This window comes from Physeter macrocephalus, chromosome 10, assembly GCF_002837175.3.
Source record: "Physeter macrocephalus isolate SW-GA chromosome 10, ASM283717v5, whole genome shotgun sequence".
Classification (NCBI taxonomy): domain Eukaryota; kingdom Metazoa; phylum Chordata; class Mammalia; order Artiodactyla; family Physeteridae; genus Physeter; species Physeter macrocephalus.
Genome location: NC_041223.1, coordinates 7,747,008 through 7,756,278, shown reverse-complemented (window position 1 = coordinate 7,756,278; position 9,271 = coordinate 7,747,008). Strand labels below are relative to the sequence as shown.

The following is a 9,271-nucleotide window of genomic DNA, read 5'->3' as shown; positions in this document are numbered from 1 at the left end:
GGTTTTCTTTGTTCTTCTTTCTCTAGTTGCTTTAGGTGTAGGGTTAGATTGTTTATTTGAGATTTTTCTTGTTTCTTGAGGTGAAATTGAATTGCTATAGACTTCCCTCTTAGAACTGCTTTTGCTGCATCCCATAGGGTCGTTGTGTTTTTGTTGTCATTTGTTTCTATGTATTTTTAAATTTCTTTTTTGATTTCTTCAGTGATCTCTTGGTTATTTAGTAGCACACTGTTCAGCCTCCATGTATTTGTGGTTTTTACAATTTTTTTCTTGTAATTGATTTCCAGTCTCACAGTGTTGGAAAAGATAGCGTGGTCACCACCATAGCGTGGTCAGAAAAGATACTTGATACAATTTCAATTTTCGTAAATTTTCTGAGGCTTGATGTGTGACCCAAGGTGTGATCTATCCTAGAGAATGTTCTGTGTGCACTTGAGAAGAAAGTGTATTCTACCACTTTCGGGTAGAAAGGTCTATAAATATCAATTAAATCTATCTGGTCTGTTGTGTCACTTAAAGCTTGTATTTCCTTATTTATTTTCTGTTTGGATGATCTGTCCATTGGTGTAAGTGGGGTGTTAAAGTCCCCTACTATTATTGTGTTACTTTTGATTTCCCCTTTCATGGTTGTTAGCATTTGCCTTATGTATTGAGGTGCTCCTATGTTGGGTGCATAAACATTTATAATTGCTATATCATCTTGGATTGATCCCTTGATCATTATGTAGTGTTTTTCCTTATCTCTTGCAACAGTCTTAAAGTCTATTTTATCTGATATGCATATTGCTACTCCAGCTTTCTTTTGATTTCCATTTGCATGGAATATCTTTTTCCATCCCTTCACTTCTAGTCTGTATGTGTTCCTAGGTCTGAAGTGGGTCTCTTGTAGACAGCATATATATGGGTCTTGTTTTTGTATCCATTCAGCCAGTCTGTGTCTTTTGGTTGGGACATTTAGTCCATTTACATTCAAGGTTATTATCGATACGTATGTTCCTATTACCATTTTAATTGTTTTGGGTTTGTTTTTGTGGGTCTTTTTCTTGTTTCCTGCCTAGAGAAGTTTCTTTAGCATTTGTTGTAAAGCTAATTTGGTGGTGCTGGATTCTCTTAGCTTTTGCTTGTCTGAAAAGCTTTTGATTTCTCCATCAAATCTGAATGAGATCCTTGCTGGGTAGAGTAATCTTGGTTGTAGGTTTTCTCTTTTCTCTTTTATCGCTTTAAGTATACCCTGCCACTCCCTTCTGGCCTGCAGAGTTTCTCCTGAAAAATCAGCTTATAACCTTATGGGGATTCCTTTGTATGTTAGTTTTTGTTTTTCCCTTGCTGCTTTTAATATTTTTTCTTTGAATTTAATTTTTGTTAGTTTTATTAATATGTGTTTTGGTGTGTTTCTCCTAGGGTTTATCCTGTGTGGGACTCTGTGTGCTTCCTGGACTTGGGTGACTATTTCCTTTCCCATGTTTGTGAAGTTTTCCACTACAATCTCTTCAGATATTTTCTCAGAGCCTTTCTTTTTCTCTTCTTTTTCTGGGACCCCTGTAATTCTAATGTTGTTGTTTTTAGTGTTGTCCCAGAGGTCTCTGAGATTGTTTCCAATTCTTTTCATTCTTTTTTCTTTATTCTGCTTCTCGGCAGTTATTTCCACCGTTTTGCCTTCCAGCTCACGTACTCGTTCTTCTGCCTCTGTTATTCTGTTATTGATTCCTTCTAGTGTATTTTTCATTTCACTTATTGTGTTGTTCATCTCTGTTTGTTCTTTAGTTCTCCTAGATCTTTCTTAAACATTTCTTGTATTTTCTCAATCCGTGCCTCCATTCTATTTCCGAGATTCTGGATCATCTTTACTGTTATTACTCTGAATTCTTTTTCAGGTAGATTGCCTACTTCCTCCTCATTTATTTGATCTTGTAGGTTTTTACCTTGCTCCTTCATCTGTGACATACTTTTTTGCCGTCTCTTTTTTTTTTTTTTTTACTTTTCAACGAGTGGGATTGTGTTCCTGTCTTCCTGGTTGTTTGGCCTGAGGCTTCCAACACTGGAGTTTGTAGGCTGTTAGGTAGAGCTGGGTCTTGGTGCTGAGATGAGGACCTCTGGGAAACCTCACTCCGATGAATATTCCCTGGGGTCTGAAGTTCTCTGTTAGTCCAGTGGTTGAGACTCAGAGCTCCCACCGCCGGAGCTTTGGCCTGACCTCCAGCTTATGAACCAAGATCCTGCAAGCTGCGAGGGGTGGCAAAAAAAAAAAGAACAATAACAAAGTAAAAAATACAATTAGACTAGGAAACTAACAGATGTGTTAGAAAAAATATAAAAATAAAAATATAGATGAAACAACAACTGGAAGGTAAAAGGGAACCACAATAGGGGGAAAAAAAAAGAGGAGGAAAAAAAAAGGTGGAAAAGGCCTTGGCTGTGGAGGGCGGGGCCTAAGCAGGGGTGAGGCTTGGGTGGTTGGCAGGGCCTATACTTAGTACCCACAGGGCTGGAAAAGGCCCTGGGGGGTGTAGGGGGTGGGGCTCAGGCCAAGGAACAGAAGGGGCCCAGGCGTGCCTCCCGCCCCTGGTCTCATAGGGCGGGGGACCCCACCTGGGAGCCCAGCAGCCTTCCTGTGTTCGAGTAGGCAGGGCAAATGCCCTTGCTCCTTTCCCGCTCCTCTGGTCCTGGAGAGCCGCCTCCCTCCTGCCTCTCCTGTTCTCTCCTGGCCTCCCTCCTATGTCCCCAGGATCAGCCCGGCCAAGGGGGGATCTCTGAGGGTGTAGGACCCGGTCCGGGAGCTGGGCAGACTTCCCCAGCTGATTGGGCAGGGGAAACGCTGGGCCTGCTCCCCACTGATAAGAGCCCCTGGGGGTCCCTTCATGCATGGGAACCCCTCCCCACCTCAGCCACCCCTCAGGGGTGCCGGTCCTGTCGGGTCTCCACTTCTCCAACCCCCTCATCCCCCCACGTCCTACCAGTTTGCTCGGGGGTTCTTCCCATCTTCTTAGGTATCAGGGTCCCCCACCAGCGTCCGGCAGGGGCCTTAGTTGTGGGGAGACGCGAACTGTGCGTCTTCCCACACTGCTGTCTCGGCTCCGCTCCCAGCCATCGCCCCCGCGCCCAATGATGTTTCTGATTTCACTTGATTTTTGTCACCATGACATGTGCTGATAAGTGTTGTTAGTGTTTATTTCATTCTTATTTAGCAATACCAGTTACCAATTCTAAGATCATATGTCTTCTTTTTATTCCAACTTTGGGACCCACTGAACTACTAATGGGTGTTCTGAGGTAGTACTTTCTAGAACTGAGACAAAGGGGACACATTTTATACAGGGTTGGGCTGTAAAATGTATAAGACAGGCTGTTGGTCCTCATGCTGTGTCAACAGCTGGGCAAATGAGGATAAGTTTAAGAATCTTTAAGAAAGAAGTTGAAGTAGCTGATGGGGTGAGTACACGGGCCTCCCTGAGGGGCTGTGAAGAGGAAGCGACGTCCTCTGAGCTCATCAGGCCAGGGGCCTCTGTACGTCATTGATCCCGTGGTTAGTCTATAAGGTCGCAGCCTTGGGCGAGAGGAGGACTGATTCTAGTCTCTACAGCGTCATGTGACGGAGCTGGTGGTCCAGTGCCAGTAGGCCAGGCACACTTGGCCTTGTGTTTGTTCAGTGAGTGTGTGATGCACCATGTCTGTGTTGACCAGCCTGGGGCTTCCTGAACTGACCCTTGTTGAACTGGCTGCTTCTTGCGCAGGTCTCCTTACCCAGAAGCTGACCTATGAGAACGGGGTGTTGAAGATGAACTACACCGGTGGGGACACCTGCCATAAGGTGTACCAGCGCTCCACGACCGTCATCTTCTACTGTGACCGCAGCACGCAAGCAGTGAGTGTGCTCGGCGCCGCGGGGGGCCGCTCTGCCCCCACCCCTTTGCCTTTGTCTTTACAAAGTGAATCTGCTCTTACGTCTCATGAAACGTCCTGGTTAGCTTAGTTTAAGTACGTTATTTACAGAAACCGTGTTCACACCTTGATCAGTCTGTGTAGAGTGTAATGAGCAGGCCCGTCCCTTACCATTTGCATCCTTAAAGCACCGACCATCTGACGTGTCCCGATTCACGGACACGTCTCTCCGCTTCCGCAGCCGGTGTTTCTCCAGGAGACTTCTGACTGCTCCTACTTGTTCGAGTGGCACACGCAGTATGCCTGCCCGCCCTTCGACCTGACCGAGTGCTCATTCAAGTAAGTCGATGCGGGTGTTGACCCTGGGGCAGTCAGGGTTAGTTGATGATATTTTGCTTTAAAAGTTAGTGGCCGGGGGACTTCCCTTGTGGCGCAGTGGCTAAGACTCCATGCTCCCAATGCAGGGGGCCCAGGTTCGATCCCTGGCCAGGGAACTAGCTCCCGCATGCATGCTGCGACTAAGAATTCACATGCCACAACTAAGGAGCCCACATGCAGCAACTAAGACCCGGCACAACCAAATAAATAAATAAATATTAAAAAAAAAAAAAAAGTTAGTGGCCGGGCGGGGGATGGGATTAGATTAGTCAGGTGATTTCTCTAAGCCTTAGTTCCTGAATGTTAAACTGAGGAGTTGGATTAGGGTAACTGCTAAATCCTTCACAACTTTCATATTCTTTGATTACCTTGTGTTAAGGTACAGGGAAGTGACTGGAGTTGAAACAGGAAACCTTGTATGATTCATGGGTGTGAGTGCATTGGGGTGACCAGGGTGTCCCCTGGCCTCTGCCCCTCCCTGGATGCCGCCTGTGTCTGGTGAAAAAGACGTGGAGAGGGAGATGGTGGAGCTGCATGGTGGTGGCGGGGGGGTTGGAGAGAGCGCCAGGGGGTGACACCCACCCTCCAGGTTCTCAGCTGCCATCACCGGTTCCTTTGTTCTGTTACCTGTGACTCAAGTAGGCTCCCGAAATGAGGTGGTTGGCAGCTCCTGAGATAAGGTGGAGGTCTTCATTGTGTGTGAATTTCAGCAGTGTCACCCTCAGAACTGTTACAAAATACACATCTTGGGTTCCATCCCTGGAGATTTAGGTTTCACGGGTCTACACATTTCTGGATATTTAAGGGACATGCTGATGTTTCTGTTGCATGAGGACCCAACCTGAAAAGAATCACTGAGTTACAGCATTCTGTCCTGGGGAAAAAGTAATCATTTCCCTGTTTCCTTCCAGTTTTTATCCTTAATTGAAGAATCAGTTAAGATGAAAGCTTATGCGTGTATATTGTATGAATTCATAAGTGTAGAAAACTGTGTCAGATGAAGTAAGCTTCCCCCTCCTCAGCCTCATCCCACTTTTTACCATGTCTTCTTGTAGTTCTGTCTGGAGCCTTGCATGACTCTAAATGATCAATATACCTGTGCTTGTCAACCTCACATGGTATCAGTTGACTGTGTCTTCAGACACCAGGAATGTAATTCTGGTCTCCTCTCCCCTCTACCCTGCCCCACTTTCATTAGTTCCATTTTTATTTCCTCTTCTGGCTACCTTCAGAATATGGGATGATATACTCTAAGCTCTGTTTCTTGTTTCATCACCTTTAGACATCTCTTTACTTCCTGCTAAGTAAGATGAGGGCCTCAGATGCTGCCTCCCACCCTGCTGCCCCTCCCACTGCCTCAATGTCAGCAAACTGTTGTTGGTGCGTTGTCAAGGTTTAGAACAACAGGTGTATCCTGCTGGGTAACTCTAATGGTCTTACCTACTTTATTCAGAGGGTGGTTCTGAAGAATTAAAAATTAGTAAGTGGTGTTTACAGTATTGCATAAACATCATTTGCTGCAAAGTCACATGGTCTGATTGGATCTGCAGAGAAATGACATAATCTTGTGTCTCTTAGCTTCCTCTTACTGAAGGAAGATAGGCCTAGTATTTAGGTCAGAAGATTCCCATTTGTTCTATTTCATAAGTTGCTCCAAAAATCATTCCACATTTAGTTTGCTTAATATTTGGAACATAGCTACCTCGAATAGGTTTTAAATCTTGGCGTTTTATGTTGTCTTTCTCTTTTATTGTTGACAGAATAATATGCCTTCCCATTGTATCTCAGACTGTCAGGGTTCTTCGTGATGCTGTGTCTACGAATAATCACTGTTCTTCAGAAAGGTCTCAGTTCGGATTTGGGCTGTGTGTTTTCTGCTCTTTGATCAGAGCTCATTTTGGGATCACTCCTGGCTTGGATCCACTGCTTCTTGGATTTCATGTCCTTTGTTTTGGCTTCCTTTTTTGTTTTGTTAGATTGCATCCTCCTATACCTCAGAGAGGTCGGATGGGAGAGAACCCATGCATTGTCTGAAAATGTCAATAACTTGCTCTTAAATCTGATTGGCTGTAGTAGGATTACAGATTCAAATTAATTTCCCCTCAGTTTTGAAGGCATTGTCTCATTTCCTACAAGAATTGTGTATGTTTGGTGGAAAAGTTTATTGCTCATCTTCTGTTTTCGTGTTTTTACTCCATTCTGGAATATTTTCTGAACTTTAAAAAATCAGCTATCCTCTGGAGATTTTTATTTTGAATTTCAAATAAGTCCTTCTAATCATCTCTGAGGATACTAATTATAATATTTTTGTTTCTTTTTAAAAAATCTCATCATGCATTCCCTGAATTATAATTCATTTTCTTTTAATGGTTGCCTTAAACATGTATTTTTGATTTAATGGAAAGCTAAAGTTAGTAACTATACCCGTCTCTCCAACAATAAAATAACGTAGAATGTTGTAGCACCAACACTCTCCCCATCTCCATGGTATTGTGGTCGAGTGCTTTTGTTCTGACTTGTTTTCTTACCTCTTGAATAAGTCATTATTGTGATTTTAAAAAATATTCATTGGTTGCTTGACTATATAAATTTCTTCTTTTGAAGAGGAAAAGAAATGTCTCTATTTCTTTGTCTTACTCTTCCTCTTTGCATTTTATCCCTTGCTTTTGACTTAATTCTCTTTCTTTAAGTACTCTGTTTAGTATAATGCTATGCATAGTGCTGGTTTGCAAACTATTTGCTTCTGGTCTCTGATGGGGTGAAGAGCTGTGTCACCTTGCACTAGGGACAGCGAAGGAACCAGTTGTCCATTACTGGTTCCTCTTGTGGCGCTGGCTCCTTCCACGGTTGCTGACTGGTCCTGGGTACAAATCGCACTGTGAGTCACACTGCTTGGTGGTTCGAACAGAGACTCTGTTGAGTTAAATCTTGGTCTTTACTTGAAAAGGCTTAGTTTTATTGTCACTAGCTTGGTACAGAATTCCAGGTGAATACTTTTTGTGTGTGTGTCAGCACTTTGAAGGTCATCTACCATCTTCCGGTGCTTGGTATTGCTGTTAGAGAATCTGCCCCTGTCCGTCCTGTTTTCATTCCTTTGTAGATAACCTACCTTTTCTGTATATTTTCTCTTGTGTTTGTTCTGCAGTCTCAGTCTGATTTGTTAGGTATGTCTTTGTTATTTATGTTGCTTGGAAGTTGATGCTTTCTAAACTAAAGATGAATGTTACTCACTTAGGAATATTTGCAGTGATTGTATATTTGAAGGTTGCCTCTAACCTATTCTGTCTCTTTTCTTCTGGGACTTGTAGTAATCATATCCTAGGCTTTCGTATTCTATCCACCATGTCTTTTATTTATTATTTTTTAAAATTTTTTAAAAATTTATTTTCTTCATTTATTTATTTTTGGCTGTGTTGCGTCTTTGTTGCTGCGCGCGGGCTTTCTCTAGTTGTGGCGAGCGGGGGCTTCTCACTGCGGTGGCTTCTCTTGTTGCGGAGCACAGGCTCTGGGCACGTGGGCTCAGTAGTTGTGGCGCGCAGGCTTAGTTGCCCCACAGGGCATGTGGGATCTTAGTTCCCCAACCAGGGATCGAACCCACGTCCCCTGCATTGGAAGGTGGATTCTTAACCACTGGACCACCAGGGAAGTCCCTGTTGGTACTCTAATTCATCATTTCTTCCCTCCATTCTACACCCCTTCTTTTATTATAGTTTCAATTTCTTCTTTTAGGTCTTTAACCATTTACAGTAAGTTTCTATCAGATGGTCCATTATATGAAGTTCTTGAGGACCTGCTTTTGCAAATACCTGTGTCTCCCACATAGGCCGGTATTAATGCCAGCTCCATCCTTTCGCCCTCATCCCATTTCTGGCCCATCAACTTTCAAAATACCTAGAGTTCTCTCTTCCGGAAGCACCTCCCTGCCCTGGTTCAGGCCGTCTTCATCTCGGCCCTGCAGACGGAGCGCTAGACTCTGTTAGAATCCAGGTGAACCTCACCGTGGTGCTTTCTTTCCTTCAGAGACGGGGCTGGGAACACCTTCGATCTCTCATCCCTGTCGAGGTACAGTGACAACTGGGAAGCCGTCACAAGGACGGGAGCCACTGAGCACTACCTCATCAACGTGTGCAAGTCGCTGGCTCCGCAGGCTGGCTCGGGTGAGTGAGGTCTCTGGCGGAGGTGCTCATGGCTTGTAGTGAATTTATGGGTGAAGAGGAAGTACGAACAGATTCTTCGATGGCGCATTGCTCTCTGACACATGAGTGGTTTTGCCAAGAAGCAGCAGGAAGCATTATCTCAGGGTCTTGACCCATCCCTGGCATGGTCCAGGATAAATCAGTGCTGAAGGCTCTGTTGGGAGCATTATAACCATTGCTTGAACGTGGGGAGCTGCAGGGTAGGTAGAAGCAACCGCCGTGGCAGGTAATTCTTAGCCAGGGCAGGAGGTAGGAGGGTGGGAGATGGAGCGCTGGGTATGTGCCCTCTGTACTCATTGAGGGCAGAGTGGGTGGGGTCTTGTTAGGGTGCACCCAGACCCTCGGTGCTGGTGATGAGGCTAGAGCTCAGTTGTGCCCGCGCGAGTAGGGGCAGCAACCCGTGGAGAGCTTGGTGCCGTCCGCGGCCCGCTGGGATCCTGGAGACGGAACTTGTCCCGTTTTCTTGGAGTTTTATGCGGCCTCACTGAGGCAGCTTCTCGTCTGGCTCAACTCAACGGGGGCACTGTTCCTGTCTTGTTTTTTTTTTTGTTTTTGTTTCTGTTTTTTTTTTAAACCCAGAAAGTTATTTTTCTCCTCTGCATGGTTTGAGGCCATGGCCCACTTCCCCTTTCTTTGTATGCTGGCTAGATTGGTGACACCGAGGCTCTTTTTTTTTTTTTTTTTTTTTTTTGTGGTATGCGGGCCTCCCTCTTTTGTGGCCTCTCCCGTTGTGGGGGACAGGCTCCGGCCGCGCAGGCTCCACGGCCATGGCTCACGGGCCCAGCCACTCCGCGGCGTGTGGGGTCCCCCCGGCCCGG

At 45.1% G+C, this 9,271-nt stretch overlaps 1 protein-coding gene across 1 annotated transcript in view; it reads left to right on the top strand.

Annotated features, from left to right (window-relative positions):
- Positions 1-9,271, top strand: part of IGF2R (insulin like growth factor 2 receptor) — a 91,459-nt gene that overhangs the window by 58,724 nt on the left and 23,464 nt on the right. The window contains exons 28-30 of the mRNA XM_055087669.1: positions 3,732-3,862; positions 4,121-4,218; positions 8,278-8,414. Coding sequence (XP_054943644.1) covers positions 3,732-3,862; positions 4,121-4,218; positions 8,278-8,414 — 366 coding nt within the window. The remainder of the gene's footprint in view (positions 1-3,731; positions 3,863-4,120; positions 4,219-8,277; positions 8,415-9,271) is intronic.